This window comes from Trichosurus vulpecula, chromosome 1 (genome assembly GCF_011100635.1).
Source record: "Trichosurus vulpecula isolate mTriVul1 chromosome 1, mTriVul1.pri, whole genome shotgun sequence".
Classification (NCBI taxonomy): domain Eukaryota; kingdom Metazoa; phylum Chordata; class Mammalia; order Diprotodontia; family Phalangeridae; genus Trichosurus; species Trichosurus vulpecula.
In genome coordinates, this window is record NC_050573.1 from 86,565,586 (window position 1) to 86,582,844 (window position 17,259).

Here is a 17,259-nt window from a genome sequence, read left to right on the forward strand (position 1 = left end):
TTTCAGATCACTTATAAAGTGGTTGAGTAGTCCACCACCCATCCCTGGGAGATTTCACATATATTTCCTCCCAGAGAAGTGGCCATTGAGCTCTTCCTGTCTTTCAAAGTGTGAATGGCACTTTGGTTTAGTGGGAAAACACTGGATTTTGAGTCTTTTAAAAGACTTGAACTTGAGGCTTGACTGTCACTAGCTATGTGACTTTGGGCAAACCACTTTATCTTAATTTGAGCCTTAGTTTCTTCATTTGTAAAGTGGGAATAATAGTGCACTAATCTCAGGACTGACAGTATGGATCTAATGTGTACAAAGGACTATATAAATGGTAGCTATTATAAGCCAGTTCCCTATCCATGATAGAGCATCCTTCCTTGCCTTCCCTTCCCTCTTAGGATAACTCAAGTTTTAAAATAGTTTTTGGTGTGGAACATTCCAAGAGTCGTTTTGTGACATTTACTGCTTCTACTGTATCAATTTATTTACTTGCTCAGAAAAATCTGAGATTAATAAGGCCAGATTTATCCTAGTAGAAAACGGGGTATCTTTCTTCCAGTAGATTGGCTTGTTCACTACTGTGACCTAGCTATTATAGGCTTCCCGATTTTTTGATCCAAATAAAAGTTTCACTAGTTTGTTATTGGGAATTCTTTCCAGGACCCTGTTGTAGATGGAACTCAGACTTACAGCCTCCCATTTCTCTGGCCCAGCAGGTATTGGTACTATACTGTTTTGTTCTCTTTGGCATACAGCCTCGTGGTTTCTCCTGTGAGCTGTACAAAAGTAGAACCGAGTCCTTTGTGGACATCATTTCTGATCCTGTAGTCTCTTGACTGATACTTTGTTTGTAGTAGACCAGAACCCTGAGGAGTTGGTTTTTTTTTTTCCTTCATGCTTGTCTAGCCAGGTGTCCCCTTATCTTCATACACGCAGTTGATTTGGAAACCAAAGGCAGACCTTAGCATGTGTCCTTTCTGAATTTTATCATTAAGTTTGGTTCCTTCAAAACATCTGGGTGGAAGCCATGCAAGTCTTAGCACATCTACATACAGATCCAGTACTGCTAATCAGTTTCAACAGGGAGGTGAATAGGAAATCCTTGGGTCCTATAGCAGAGAATTCATGTCAGGCCTCCTGTTTAATCCCCAATTTACAAACTTTTTCACTGTGATCATAAAGTGATCTAATGGATTCATTACTGCTTTTTTATTCCAATATGTGTATTGTACCAATCTCTTAATACTTTTGGAGGAACGTGTAGGGTCTTTGTTAAATACTGTTTGGACTGTTGAATTCCTCACTTTCACGTAATCCACCACAGTTTCCTGTTCCCCATGTCCAGATTATTTTTTGAAAAATATATTTTTCATATATAATAAAAACTCTCAGAACAGAGAGACTCATCACTAGAAAGGGAACAAGCATTTATTAAGCACCTGCTATGTGCTTTACAAGTATATCATTTGATAGAAGATTGGCTACCTGGTGATGCCTTAAGAAATTATTTTTAAAACCATATCAACTCTGAAATAGCATTTCTGCCTGCTTTTATTGAGGCAGTCCTCACACCAGTGAAGTTATTGATTTTTGAAGCCAGTAATAGAATCTCAGGGGGCAGGGCCCCCATTTGAGCATGAACCCCTCTTATTGCTCAGCATGATGGGAAGGGAGCCCATCACTTCAAGAGGCAACCTGTTCTTTTGTAGGTTAGGTCTGATTATTGCAAGTTGCTTATGTCAAGCCACAGTCTGCTTTTTATAGCCTTTCCTTGGCCCTAGGCCCTAGCTCTATCTTCTGGGGCTATACAGAACCGACTTGCTTCTGCCTCTCTTTGATGTGCTTGTATTCTACATGTAATCTAACTAAGGCACAATACAGAAGGACTGTCACTCCTCTGCCTCTGGAGCCTAAAATTAAATGAGTTCTTTTGGTGCTGACTCCTGTTGACTTGGGAGCAGCTAGCTGGTGCAGTAGAGTGCGAGGCCTGGGGCCAGAAAGACTCATCTTCCTGAGTTCAAATCAGGCCTCAAACACTAGATGTGTGGCCCTGGTCAAGTCAGTTAACTCTGCCTCAGTTTCCTCATCTGTAAAATGAGCTAGAGAAGGAAATGGCAAAGCATCCTAGTATCTTTACCAAGAAAACCCCAAATGGAGTCATGAAGTGTCAACATGACTGAAAAATGTCTGAACAGCAACAACCCATTGATGCCGCAGCTCAGTAACCATGCTTCCTTTCTTCCTCCTTCTCGTCCCCATCCTAGGGCATTGTCATATGACTTGTTGCATATCTTCTGTATCGTGTACTGGTGCAACTGGTTTTTTGAGCATAAATGCAGAACTTTACTTTTTGCTTAGAAAAACCACATATTGACATCTGTGTTCCATTATATTTTCATTTATTTTGTTAAATATTTCACAATTACATTTTAATCTGGTTTGGGCTGGGCTGTTGGAACACTTGGGATCTATTGTATCAGCTGTTCTTCCCAGCTTTTATAGGATCTGTGATCATAGACTGAATACTAGGAGGGACCTGAAAACCAGCCAAGTGTAACTTCAGCTTACAGATGAAACTAAGGCCCAGAAACTACAAGAGCTACAAGTGCCCTTTAATTCCAGCCTCCTGACATTTTCCTCTTGCTTTCCAAAAAATGTGTGGATTTTATCCTCATTTGCCTTCCAAAAATGTTCAGGTTTTATCTTCATTTTTCATTGAGAGTAGTGATGAAAGAGCCTCAAACTGAGGCTCAGAGAAGTTAGGTGACTCATTCAAGAACTGAGATAGTAAATGGAAGGGCCAGGAATGAAATCCCATTCTTCTGATTGCAACCTCCCTCCCTGAGCCTGTGAAAAGGTGAGGGCCAGGGGAATCTGGTCAGAACAGAGGCAGCCTGCTACAAGTCCTCAAACACCTGAGGTTTTGTACGGTAGCTGCCTATTTCCTTTTCTGACCTTCCTCAGAATGGCTCCTACTCTGTTTTTGTCAAAATTTCCTTTAATAGGACCCTAGACCTGTCATCCTCTCTTTCACTGTAAGTGTCCTGGACATATTCAATATCCCTTTTCTCTACCCTTCCCACCTACCCTTCTCCCCCATCTGTTGAAATCCCTGGTTTCCTTGAAGGCCCCACTCAGGTGCCACCTCCTTTGTGGGCCTTCTCTAATACCTACCGCTAGGGAAGTATTGCACTTCTGAAGTTTCTCATTGCAGTTTACCTGCATCTCCTTTATGCTTACTCACTTTTTTCTTATTTATAAATATTTTCCTTACTTCATGGGATTGTAAGCACCTTGAGCAGGACTGGCATCATGTCAGTCTTTTTCATATCTGTGTGTCCCTGATGGCAAGTACAGCCCCTTGAACATGATAAGCACTTAAATGTTTATTTGAATCGAAGTAGACGATGCTGAAAAAGTAAAGGCCTTCTACAAAATGGCCCCATTGACCTTTCCAGTGTCTTACCCTGCTGTTCCCTACGTGGACGTTCTGTCTCATCCAGACTGCCTTATTATTATGCATGCCGTGCCCATTTCAGCCACCATGCCTTTATTTGTACTGGCTCCTTTATCCAAATCCTCTCCAGCCTTCGAAGCCTTGTTCAGAGCTTATGTTCTAAGAGAAGTCTTCCTTGGCCACTTTACTCCGTAGTGATTTGTCCTTCCTTCCAACTCTTGTAACGGTTATTGCCCATATCATGTCTTTGACATTGTATCTTGAATTGTGAATTAACCTTATTTTCTCAACTAGATTGTAAGCTCCTTGAGGTCATGAATTGCGCTCATTGTATCTTCCACAGTGCCTGTCTCGGGGTCTTATGCATAGTAGGGGCTCGAAATACATTTGACTGATTTATGCAACTTTTCCTTGAGAGACAGTTTGGGTTGGCAGAAAACACTGGTCTGGTATTCAGAAGACCTGAGTTCAGGTCTCAGCTCCATTACTTACTGTGTGACTGGGTAAGTCTCTTTTAACTTTGCCTCAATTTTGTCATCTGTAAAGTGAAAAAAAATATTTCATTACCTCTCTTAAAGGGTTGTTATGAAATAAATGCTTTTTAAATTTTAAAGTACTATGTAAGTGAAGTTATAATAGGTATTATTCCTAACTTGGAGGATGAGTTCTCCATCCTGTTCTGGGAAGCCAGTCCCTCCTCCCCAAGGCCTATCATTTCCATTCCTGTCGTCTTCCTCTTCCTCCCCACTGGCCCATTAGATTGCCGAAGTCATTATAATTATAATTTAATCTAGCCCAAATCCCTTCATTCTTTTATCACTACCCTCAAATATGTAAGACACAGCATGTCTTTATTTGCTCTCTACCAGTAGACTTGTGTCCCTTCAGTATTCTTGCCCTCCTTAGCAGCTGCTCATGGCTTTTCTGGCCAGATTTGGCTAGCTCTGCTGTATTTTTTTAATCTCCACCCCCTCCAGTACTGGAGGCAGGATCTTGTTTTTGGTCAAAGGCCAATGGAAGACTTACAGAGCAGAGTGAATACAGTGAAATCATTAAATGAGGAGATCTAAACCAAGTTAGTGTGAGTTGAATGTAAGGTTAGGGTACTCAAAAATCATCAATGTATCAACCTATTAGTTCAATGTAGTAACTATTGAGTACCTTCTTTGTGTAGGCGCTGTAGCTTTTTGGGCCAGCATTATTTTAAATTTTGAAGTAGTTGGTGTGAGTAGATTCTAGTACTTATTTATGTGTTTTTGTACAACAGTAAATAACTTACATTTTACAGTATTTTTCTAGAGTGGATATTAGTTACAGTAACTCCTATCACAGCCAAGGAGACAAAGCAGCTGAGCTGTGATAGTAAAGCAGCAGCTGCCTCCAGTAACAGAAAGGGATGTAAGCCTCTCCTATAAAATCAGGGAGGGTCTGGACTCTAGGCTAGTGTTCTCTAAACTGTACACTGAGGACAGGAGAAATAGAGAATAAACCAGGTGAGGCTTTTTATTGGCAAAGCATTATGACCAGTTATCTGAGTGGTTTTCCCTATATATCTATGTGCCCACATGTTGTGTGTACCCCTGGATTAAGTTTCATGCATTGGCCTATATGTACAAGCTGCCTGAAGTCTTAGACTTAGTGTACATTTAGACACTAAGTCACAAAGTCATTGATAGCTATGGCCTTGACAGCACCTTTTGGGTCCTTCCCTATTTGCTTGGAAGTGCCTACGTCACAACTGGGCCTGTGGTAAATGGTAGTTTCTGAGTCCTGATAGATTTTTGCTGTGGTTCCACATATATAGGGCAGAGAAGGTGTTCCTCAGGTGCAGTAGAATCCATAATTACAGGTTCACTAGGTCAAGGGAGTTTGGTGGCCTACCCAACCCTCTCCTTTACATTCTTCCTAGCTTTGTCTTAAAGACTGTGTCTGACATTGAGCAAACTTGTTATATAGAAATCTAAACTCAGAAATGGATACAATAAGGGACAGTTGCTTGCATTACTAAACTATTCCTTGCTTGGCAAAATAACTTTTCCACCATGATGTTCCTTTACATAACAAGCCCCCTGAACAGTTTCAGAATAGGACTTGGATTTATAAAGAAATTCCATCTATACCTAGCTTTTCAGAACTATGTATTACAGAAAACATTGTATTTTCCTCATATTCTCTGTGCATGGGTACTATATCCATTTCAAGGCTTTCTGAAAATTTTAAACTAATCAGTATCCTTACAATGGTGATTAAAGTGAACCCTTGGGACTGCTTGGTGGCTGATCCTGGCTTTTTGAAAAGAACTGGGGTTTCCATGAATCACCAAGGAGCATGAAATTGGGTCAGCCTTGCTCTAATTGGAAGGAGTCCCTCCCATCCCTAGCACTGGAACCATGAGTGTTGACCAACATCCCAAAGAGGATTTGGTGATGGATGGATTCTACTTGGATAGTCACCAGTGGACTCTGATGGACTTTGTGATTTTTATTTCTCTCAGGCTCAGAGTAGTGTGGAGAATACATGAAGTTCTAGTGCTTGTCTGGAGCCAGCTGCTTGGGTGCGGATGATCCCATCTCTCCAACTGATAGAAAGAATAGTTATCTCTGTTTCTTACTCTCTTATTAGACTGTGAGCTCCATGAGGGCAGGAATTATTTCATGTAAACATAGCTGCCCCAGTGCCAAGTGCAGCAGATCCTTAATAAATGCTTTTTGAATGAATGTTTGTTGAATGGAAGAGATTTGTCATTTTAATTTGATTGTGCTTTGTTTTTCGATTCAGCGTAGGTGGTTATCCATCATTGCTTCCTAGTAAATGCTCTCAGTGTGTGCTCAGCCCTTCCATCATCAGTATCTATATGGCTGGGTTAGGCCTTGGAAGCAGGGGTGAAAAGCAGACATTAGGGAATGAGGGTATGTTGTATGAGATATTAGAAAGCCCCCAAATTTCAGAAAGCAGTTGCCTTCATTTTTCAGGACATGAAATGTTGCTCATCCTTGCCATACCAGACCACTTGGTTCCTGGTTCTCCTGGAATTTTGGAGCTCCCTTTTGTCATGCTTTGGCTGGTGGACAGTCAGTGGGGGCCTTTGGAAACTGGGCTAATAATACTAGCCCATGAGAACACCTTGGCCTCTAAAGGAAAGAAGAAAGGAACAGCATAGGCAGGGCAGCCAGTGATAAGAATGGCCCTCTCACACCTAGGACAAAAGGGGATCATTTGCTAGCTCTTCCCAAGCATACCTCTTTGCTGTGTCAGGCACTAGCCAATAGGTTGGATATTACTATTCAAGCTTCCAAAGGAGAGAAGGAAAGGATACTTGCTAAGTAGGGTAAATAGATAATAGAAACAATTATCAGTGCTTAATTAGCAAAATTTATTGTCTCATGTTGGGAGATAGGGTGGGTTGGGATTAGGTGGGTTATGTGCAAGGAATCAGCACTACAAACCTGTAAACTGAAGTATGACTTGTATTCCTGTGGGAGCATTTACCTATCTAGCCAAGGTCTTAAATCTTTGACTTGCCCCTGAGGACTCATGGGACTGTAGCCAAACCTTTCCCTGCATCCCCAAATATTTCTTACACAAACTCCTGTCTCCTCAGTCTTGAGAAATTTGTAGGGCCTAGCAGTTTAGCATTTATTGATGTTTACACACACAGACACACACACAGACACACACACACACCCTATTTGAGAACTGAGATGGGGGATGGTATTTTTTTTTTATAATTCCCCCCTTCAGGGCTTTAAGACACGAGAAGGTATGGGGGGAGGGGAGGGAGGAGAAGGAGGAGAGGGAGGGTTATTCTTGGTAACTCCTAATTCTCTGAAGGGAATGGAAACGTTAGCATGAGTTAATGGAGGAATCTCAGACTAAGGCTGATTTTACTCATGGTCACTTTCTCCTCTCTCAGCTTCTGCTCATCTTGGGCCTACCCTTTTCCTAGAGGGAAGTCCAAGAGACCAGGTGATGGCAGCTACTACCGTCTTCCCCACAGCCAGGCCCCAGGTGAGCTGTCCTTCCCGAGATCTTACGGCTCCTTCAGCTTTGAGCTTTTCTACTCAGAAAACCTCACTTGGGGCTCACGCTCTGAGTACTTTACCTACCTAAAGCGTGTTGGGATTGGAGTCAGAAAGACCCGAGTTCAAATGTGGTCTCACATACTAGCTGTATGAACCCAGGCAATTCACAACCTCTGTTTGCCTCAATTTCCTCATGTAAAAAATGTGTATAATAATAAACCCTGACTCCTGGGGTGGTTGTGAGGATAAATGAGATGTTTGTAAAGTGCTTTGCAAACCTTAAAGCTTATTTATAAAAATGCCGGCAGATACTACTGTTTAATACTTCTGCTGCTGCTGCTGCTGCTACTACCACTACCACCACTACTACTACTGATGAGGCTGGGATTGTCGTGGTAGAGCTGCAGCTCTGCTTCCTGTGTGTCCTGTGATACTAGAACACATCCTTCCTTTCATTTTCCTCCTTTGTGAAATAAGGTTAGATTAGAGGGTCTCCTAAGGCCTTGGACTGCAGAAGGCCCTTCCTCACACTAAAATTTATGAATCTAGGAGGAACTGCGTGTGGATAACTTCTTGGTGTCTTAGTGACTTCCCTCCCTGCCCCATGACTCTACAGTCAGATATCTCCCTCCAGTCTCCTTTTGCATAGTTATAGACTGGGGGTGGGTAGTGGGTAAAGACCCTGTTGCCTCATCTCAGAATCTGATATCTGAGATGTTTTAATAACCTAGCATGAGGGAGTAGATTAAGCACAGATTCAGTATATTAGGGATAAACCGAGATCATCTGGCTCAAGGGTTGTACCAGGTCAAACCTAAATCTGTTTTTATATAGTACTGTCTAGTCACAAAACACATGCACATACACATGTGTGTATGTATATGTATATATACATATAATAAACATAAACATCTAAAATATACACAATAATTATATGTAATTGTACATATTTATAAATATATACATTTTATATAAACATATTTATGTATAAATTTATACATATTTATACATAGGAGATTCATGGGAATATATATTATGTGTGTATATATACACATGAACACACATACATGTGTGTATTCCCCCATGATTCTCTCATAACTTTTTTTTTAAGATTAATGGTTTTGTCTGGTGAATGACTCCCTCCCCACTACCCCCCAGATCATAAAAAACTGAGATTCTGGTGGCTAGCTTTTTCGTGAAAAGCTTTTCCAGATTTTGCTAAATTGGTTGTCATACGGCAGACATATAGTCTGTTGCCAGGTCTGTTCTAGATCGCTTACCAGCTTGGTATAAGTTATGATAATTTAAACTCCACTAGAATATGCTCCGAGAAGCCAGGAGTGGGCATTTAGTACAGCTACAATGACGTGCGAAGTGCCCTTATAGCCGATATAGGACTGAGGCCCAGGTTAAATGACTTGTCCAAAATTACATGGTTAGTGAGTAGGAGAAGCATGTTGCCTCTTTAGCTCAACAGGAAACTAGAAGTAGTCATGGTTTTCCCATTGTATTATTAACTGTGAATTTAGGATTTTGGCTGTTTCCCCCAGAGAATTGTGTACAGCTGTATTCTACATAACAGTCCATTCTAATTGTCAAACATATTAATTCATTCATAAAGAATATACTCCTACCCTTACTTAATAGGTGATCAGGCTGAGGAGGAGAGAGAGGTTGCCTAAGATAACACAGTGGATGACATTTCCAAATTTAAGAGCCTTAATTCCCAGTTTTTTAGGACTCGGGAAAGTTTGTGGAAAGGGAGATTCTGGGATCTTTCGCCGGGGCTCCTAAGTGCTTGCTTGGGGTGTTTATTTCCTCTTGGCTGTCAGTAAACTGGGAGGAGCTCGAGATGGATTTCTATCTCATGTCATCTGTGCAGGTCTTCCCACCACATAGGCAAATACAGAGAACTTTTTGGACCATCAGATTCCTTCTCTAGTCTTTCTTATGCTACTACTATGGTGTTAGGGGGAAGGAGCACTAGATTTGGAGTCAAATTACCTGGGTTCAAATCTCAGCTCTGCCACGTATTAGAGTGTATGATCAAGGACAGGTTATTTCACCTCCCCTGGGCCAGAATTTCCTCTTTTGTAAAACAAGGATGTTGGGTAGATGAATTCCAAGGTACTTTCTACTCAAAGTCATATGATCCTATGAACTCCTACGAACCCTTTCCTTTCTCTCTCACCCTTGCCTTATATGGCATTGTCCTAGTAGGAGCATGTTGTTTCAGGGGTTGCTGAACTTCGAGGATGTGGCAGTATCCTTCAACCAAGAGGAGTGGGGGTATCTGAACTCTGCCCAGAGGAGCTTGTACAGGGATGTGATGCTGGAGAATTTTGGGAACATGGTCTTGTTGGGTAAGGATTCACCCAACTCCCTGCCCCAACAACTCAGGTTCTGCTCATGGTGGCCCTCTCCACGATAATAGATATAGAAACTCCAGAAGCCTCCATCGAGTTTTGTTAGGGATGGAAATTCTAACCTTCTTTTATCCCAGATATGTCTGTTTCCAAGGGGCAGGTCTCTATTGAGGGGAATGGTTAGTTCCTTAATACTTCCTGGAGTCTTTGTTATTTAAAATATTTTGATAACTGCATTTCAAAAGAATCTCCTTTGTAATCCTATATATTTTATTTTATGCACTTAAAAACATAATTCTGAGAAGCGGTCCATAGGCTTCACCACAGTGCCCAAGGGGTCCATGACACATAGAAGGTAAAGAGCCCCTGTCCTAGAGGTTAGCATGGCAAGTGGAGTATTGGACTTGGGACTAAAGACTTGAGTTTGAATTCTGGCCCAGCTATTCCTAGTTAGGTGATCTAGAGCAGTCCTTTAACTACCATGAGCCTTAACTTCTTCATTTGTAAAGCAGGAGTGATAATTCTTGATTATCAGTTGCACCAGGTTACTGTGAGGCTCCTGTGAGGTAAAGCCCTGTAGATGTGGAATCCTGCTTTCCTTGCCTTCATGTCCAAGCTCTTTCTACTGTGCCATATGAACAGAGTGTTCCTGCCCTTTTCTAAGAGCATCTCTGAGGCCTAAGGATTTGTTCACCACTGTTATCATGTGGTAGTAAAAGGGGAAAAAACAGGATTAGACATTTCAAAATAATAATAATAAACTCCCATTTCTATAGTCCTTTAAAGTGTAGAAAACGTTTTTTCCCTACAGCAGCCTTGTAAGATAAGTGGAATACAAGTATTATCCTCATTTACATGTAAGGAATTTGAAACTCGAGGTAAAGTAGCTTGTCCCAGGTCCTGTAGCTAGGAAACATCCTATCTAGGATTCAAACCCCGGCCTACCAACTCCAATCCAATGTTTGCTCTACTCACACAAAAACAGAATCCTAGAGGGAGATTCTAGATATGTCCAAGGGCACATAGATGTGGCAAATCCCATTGCTGGGTGTTCAGAGTTCTTGGCACTCTAGAATCATAGGATCATAGCAGATATAGAGTGGTGAGGGTCCTTAGAGACCATCCATTCTGACCCTGCAGTTTATAGAAGCTTGAGGGGTACTTGAACCCCTGTAGTAAGTGGAAGATTTGGTATTCGAACACAAGTACTTAAATCCTAAATCCAACATTCTTTCTACTGTGCTGCCTCTGCATTATCTAATCGAATACCTCTCCCAGTCCTGGGAAAAAATATATTTAAAAAAAATTACAAGTTTCACTTGTAAAAACCTCTTTGGCCTGACTGTTCAAGACTTCCTTGCTCTGTACCTTTTTCCGGGGGGATGGGGGAGAGTGGGGGCGACGGGAGGGAGTCTGGGGATTACAAGCAGAAGCCTGAGTTCTCCATATGCACCACCCCTCCCATTTCCTTCCTATGACCAGGGCTCTCCATCTCCAAACCTGACCTGATCTGCATGCTGGAGCAAGGGGAAGAACCCTGGGGCCTGGATCCACGAGGAACTGAAGAAAGAAACTTCCAGGGAGGTGAGTGAAGTTTCTGGCCTAACCAGTCTGCCTACAGTCAGGGCAAAGGAACAGCCAAGCTCCTTGGGTCATGGGCTCACATGTTTTAGGTTTGGACAGCTGTCCAGGGTAGCCTCATTGGCAGACATGGGTCTGATGAATCATAGTAACTGGCGCTTATCTGACGCTTAAGGTTGGCAGAATGCTTCCTGAACATTATTTCATTTGATCCTCATAGCCACATGACAAGGTCATTCTATAGTAGTGATTATTCCCATTTTACAGATGACAAAACTGAAGCTAAGGGCAGTGAAGTGACTTGGCCAGGGTTTCATAGCTAGTTGTTGTCTGAGGAAGGATTCAGGACTTGGGGCTTCTGGTGAAGCTCGGAGATGAAGGAGGAGGTGCTCATAGTAGAGGGAATGTCATTCACTTTGTGATTGCTTGAAGACCTCCCGTGAACGAGAACCCACTGCTCTCGAATCATCCTCCCATTTTTGGAAAGCTGTAACTGTTTGGGAATTTTCTTCTATTAAGCCTAAAACTACCTCTCTGCAACCCCTACTCATTGTTCCTTGTTCTGCCCTCGGTGAACAGAACAGTTGGGATTCCTTTTCCATGTCCCCCCCATTAAGTCCTCTCTTCTCCAGACTAAACATTTCCGTTGTCTTCAGACAATCCTTATGTGGCATGAACTCAAGACCCCTCACCATCCCCGTCTCTCCTGGAGGCGGAGCAGCTTGTCCGTGTCCTTCCTCAAGTAGAGCCTGATCCTGCTGTTGTGCTGTGGACCAGACAGACGATAACAAGAGTGATGCCTCTCTAGTCTTTGTTACCAACCTTTTCTTACTGTTGCCTAAGATCCCATCAGCTTTTCTCATCCTGTCCCACCCCTCAGGTCCTGTTGGAAGCCTCCATCTGACATAAAGGTCATGAGCTGGGGGAGGAATAGTCAGTCATCTATCTATAGCACCTTAAGGTTTACAAAGCACTTTCCTCACAATCATCCTGTTTGGTTTCGAGTGCATACTTACAGGACCCTATGCTATAGATTATGAATCTGAGTCTCAGAGATGTTAAGTCAGCGAGGCTAGAGAGTTGGGATTCAAATTCAGGTCCTCTGACCCCCAAATCCAGGGCTATTTGTACTATGTAACACTTCTTCAATGTAGGGCTATTTTTTAATCTTTAAAAAAATGTAGAGTCTTCTCAAAGAGCATTCTTGACTTAAAATGTAGACATAGTGATTCAGGCAGAGTGGTGCATTCCTGTAATCCCTTCCTTCAAGGAGCTCACATGATATAGGTATTAAAGAGTTGGAAAATCAACTGCTTTTTGTTCTATTACTGTTCGGGGAGATTATGAAAGGCTTCATGTAGGAGGTGGTATATCAGTTACACTTTAAAGGCTGAGTAGCATTCATTCAACAAATAAGGAAGGTAGGTGAGGCTATTCTGGGCATAGGGAGTAACACCAGCAAATACATCCAGGTGGGAGAATTGGGGGTCTGTTCTAGAAGCAAAGTATAATCTGGGTTGATAGGTACATAGATTATATGGAGAGGAGTACTATAAGATAAATCTAGAAAGACTGGATAATCTAACGATGTAAATGGTCTTTAATATTAGGGGAAGGAGTCTGAACTTAACAAGCAGTACAGAGCCAGTGAAGAATTTTGAGCTGGGAAATGCTATGACCATTTTTATGCATATGAAAGATTATGGGTAAGTTGTATGGATGGATGGATTGGAAGACAGAAGAGAGTAGAAGCAGGAAAACCTATTCACAGGCTATTGCAATACCTTAGATAGACAGTAATTTGAATTTGTGGTAATGGGACTATAAAAGGGAGGGTGTGGTTGCAAGAGAGATTGAGTAAAATGTGTGACTCAGGGCCACTGATGAGATCTAACGGGTGAGGAAGGGGAGCATTTTAAAAAAACAGGAAGTTTTTAAATGTGGGAGGAGGAGAAGGATGGTGCACTACAGACAGAAATAATAACTTTGCCATAGGTTTCAGGCTCAGGAAAAACTATGTAATAGGCGTAGTTTGGGCAACACTGACTCTGAGCTGCCAGGTGGAGATGGACTTGTGTGGCTGGAGCTCTGGAGAGAGGACAGGCGAATATGGATACAGCAGTCAGCTGCCTAAAGGTGGTATTTGTTTTGTTGGAGTGAATAGGATGGCCAAGGAAGAGACTGTAGAAGGGAGGACCAAAGACAGGACCTTGAGGAAAATACATTTTATGGAGTAAGGAAGAAGATGAAGAACTACATAAGCTGAGAAGTAGTCTGTTAGAGAGGAAAGAGGAGAACCAGGAGCACCTGGTGTTTCTGAGGTCAATGGAAGATAGGAGGTGATGGTTAACGGTAACCAAAACTGGAGAAAAGGCAAGGAGGATGAGTGCTGTGAGTTGCGTTTGACAGTGAAGAAGTCACTGGTGACCGGTGAGAGCAGTTTCAGTCGATGGTTATGCTGCAAGGCTTTGGGGAGACAGATGATAAGGAAATTGAGACGCTGTAGAGACAACAAGAAGTTTAGCAGTGGAGGGCAGGAGAGGGATGGGTCGGTAGCTTTATGGGATAGAGAAGATAAAAGAAAGCCTCGTTAGAACTGAGGACACTTGAGCATGTTTGTAGGCAGAGGAAACCAAGACAGAAAGAGCAGCTAGAAATGAGAAGGTGAGAGAGAGGGAGAAGAGCCCTCTGCCTGCTCTGTGCTGACCATTCCCTCTCTCCTCACTCCCTTCCACCATTTAGATCCCTAAATTGCTGTTCTTTCCCATCCTCTCCTCAGATTGTAAGGCCTTTTTGTGAGAACCGTTGATGTGCAAATTATTATTAGGATGGTATTTCCCATGTGATGATCCTAGCCCTGCTTCAGCAGTTTCCAGCCCCAGAACAGGGCACAGCTGACATCTGTGTATTGTCTTTGTATTTTCAGATTGTGAAGCCAGGACTGAGAACAAGGAGTTGATATTAAAACAGGAAATCTATGAAGAAGTTGACTCAAAAGGAGAAATATTAGAAATACTTTTAGGTGGAGTTACTCAGGATCTACTGCTTGAAGAATCTTGTGAACTTGAGGACCATTTAGAGAGGCACATGGAAAATCTGGTAGGAGAGAGAGAAGGCCTGCCCCAGCAGAGAAATTCAAAACAAATGGCAGTTGCCTACCAGGAAACTCCAAGAGAAGACAGTGACCACGTAGTGACATATCACAGGTTTCCTACAGGAGAGAGACCTTATAAATGTGATACATGTAGCCAAGGCTTCAAACGCAGCTCCGATCTTATTAAACATGAGAAAATGCATAGTGGGGAAAAGCCCTATGAATGTAACGAATGTGGGAAAGCCTTTAGTTGGAGTTCAGCCCTTATTCAGCACCAGAGAATTCACACTGGAGAGAAACCTTATGAGTGTAAGGAATGTGGGAAAGCCTTTGGGTGGAGCTCAGAGCTTATTCGACACCAGAGAATTCACACTGGAGAGCGGCCCTATGAGTGTAGTGAATGTGGGAAAGCTTTTGTTAGAAGCTCAGCTCTCATTCAGCACCAGCGGATACATACTGGTGAAAAGCCCTATGAATGTAATGTCTGTGGAAAAACTTTCCGTCACAGGCCAACTCTTGTTTACCATCAGGGAATTCATACTGGGGAGAAACCCTATGGGTGTAGTGTATGTGGGAAAGCCTTTACCCAGAGCACCACCCTTATTGAACATAGAAGGATTCACACTGGAGAGAAGCCCTATGAGTGTAATGAGTGTGGAAAAGCCTTCAGTCGGAACTCAGCTCTTATTCAACACCAGCTAATTCATACTGGAGAGAAACCTCATAAGTGTAATGACTGTGGGAAAGCTTTCCGTCACAGGTCAGCTCTTATTTATCATCAGAATTCATACTGGCGAGGAACTCTTTGGATGTAATGGAAATTTGAAAGCCTTCAGCTTGTTTCTTGTACATTATCACCACTTATCTCATATTTAACCATGGAGAATTCACACCACAGGGAAATCCAAGGGATGTGAAGCACATAGGAATGCCTTTCAACACAGGTCAATTGCTGTCAGTGAAATTCAGCATTGTAAATTAGATGTTTCCGTCACAGTGAAGGGATTTGGGTGTTAGAGTATGCCTAAAACATACTTTAGTTCTTCAACAAGCAGTGCCTCATTTGGGTAGCTACCAGGCTTTCCAGGTCCCCTCTCCAGTGTTCCCCTGGTCTATCCTCACTTATTCTCAGCTGCTAAGTAGTTAGAGGGTTATAGCGTTAATAACCACATTCACTCTTTTTTAATATTTGCTAGGAACAACTCTGTTTTAAGCGCTTCCCAACTTTTCTTGGCCTGAAGCATTTCACATGTCTTCCAGAGCAACGAGATCTTGTGCAGAGTTTAGTTCTCTGTTCTTCCTGTTCTTTGTTTTTAAAATTATTAGTTTCTTTTTAGAAACCTGTGATGCATTCTCTTCCTCTAATTTGCCAGTTTTCTAAACTAGACGTTCTTTTTGGAATGACATGTTGAATCAGCACTTTATAATCTGACTTCTTTAAGGAGCCAGACTGGGTTGTTTTTTTTTTTTTTAACAAAACCAAACACAGTTTAAACAGTTAAACCATCAGATGCCTCAAATATATTGGAAAAATAAAAGATATCTTCTTCATTTTTGTTAATAAGGGAGGTCCCTTAGTAAAAGCACAGATCTTGACCAACATCTGAAAAGCCACGCCACACAAACATGTGAATGGAATTAATATGTGAGCCTCGTAGCTCTAAGGATTCACATTGAGCGCACACCATTAACAACTGTAAGCTCACAAGCAGGGAAGGCAGGGCTCATGGAGCCCCAAATTTCCATATCACGTGGAAATAAACTATTCATTAATGTTTGATGATTGATGGTTTGAAAGAAAAAATTCTTTGATAATGTTTTTATCTTACCCTCGTAGAACAATAGCCAAGGGAAAACATGGGAAATTAGGATTCCTCTCTACCAAATCTTTCTCCATTGGGAAAACAGGGCAAAATTGACTTGACTTTACAGTTCCTACTCAGAAGGACTGTGAGTCCTTGCAGTTCCTTATAATCTGAAAGGAGTCTGGTGCCTGAAACAAGTACTTAATACTTAATGTCTGTTTGAGGAATAAGATGACGAACTCTTGATAAGCAGAAGTCCAAACGAAGGCAACCTCTAGGCAACTATGAGAGACATACTGGCTTGGGAAGGTTAGGACTGCAGATACAAATTTTGGAGCAGTCCACAAATGGGATAAAGCTATTCCAAAGCTTTGTGCTGTCATTTAACTGTAGTCAGGCTGTATCTGAGAGAGATAGAGTTGGCCTTCCTGTGGGGAGCATACACATTGAGTGATGTTCCTGGAGGCTTAATACCCGGCACATGGCTAGAATATTCCTATTTTTTGGTGTTAAGCACTTGTTTCTGAACTCCGGAAATGAAGACATTTGGGTTTAATTGCAATAGGTTAAACCCATAGTGATAAATATAAGACCAGCAGGAGAAGGGGGTGAGGGAGAAAAGGAAACCTGCTATAACTGTCCCTGTTTGATTTATGATTAACAATAAAATGTCTTGTGATATATGTGATGTGATGCAGTGCGTGTCAGTATTGTGATTTTGTTCTTAACTCACTTTGAGGGTGAACCACTGAATCAATAGGTTGGACATCTAATAAAGCAGCAAACTTCATGGAGGAAAGAGTATTTGTGAATTACTTCAGAGATACAGCACGGTATGTTAGAAAGATTGGGAACTAGGGAACCCAAATTCTGGTCCTGGTTTTGTCACTACTTATATGACCTTGGGCAAGTCACTTAACCTCTTGGCCTCAGTTTTTCT

General features: G+C 42.0%; 1 protein-coding gene across 1 annotated transcript in view; it reads left to right on the forward strand.

Annotated features, from left to right (window-relative positions):
- LOC118834704 (zinc finger protein 501-like) overlaps positions 1–17,007 on the forward strand; it is a 30,793-nt gene extending 13,786 nt beyond the window's left edge. Inside the window, 5 exon segments of the mRNA XM_036742145.1 lie at positions 7,365–7,459; positions 9,710–9,836; positions 11,322–11,423; positions 14,347–15,292; positions 15,294–17,007. Coding sequence (XP_036598040.1) covers positions 7,421–7,459; positions 9,710–9,836; positions 11,322–11,423; positions 14,347–15,292; positions 15,294–15,390 — 1,311 coding nt within the window. The 5' untranslated portion in view covers positions 7,365–7,420 and the 3' untranslated portion in view covers positions 15,391–17,007.
- The last annotated feature ends 252 nt before the right edge of the window (positions 17,008–17,259 follow it).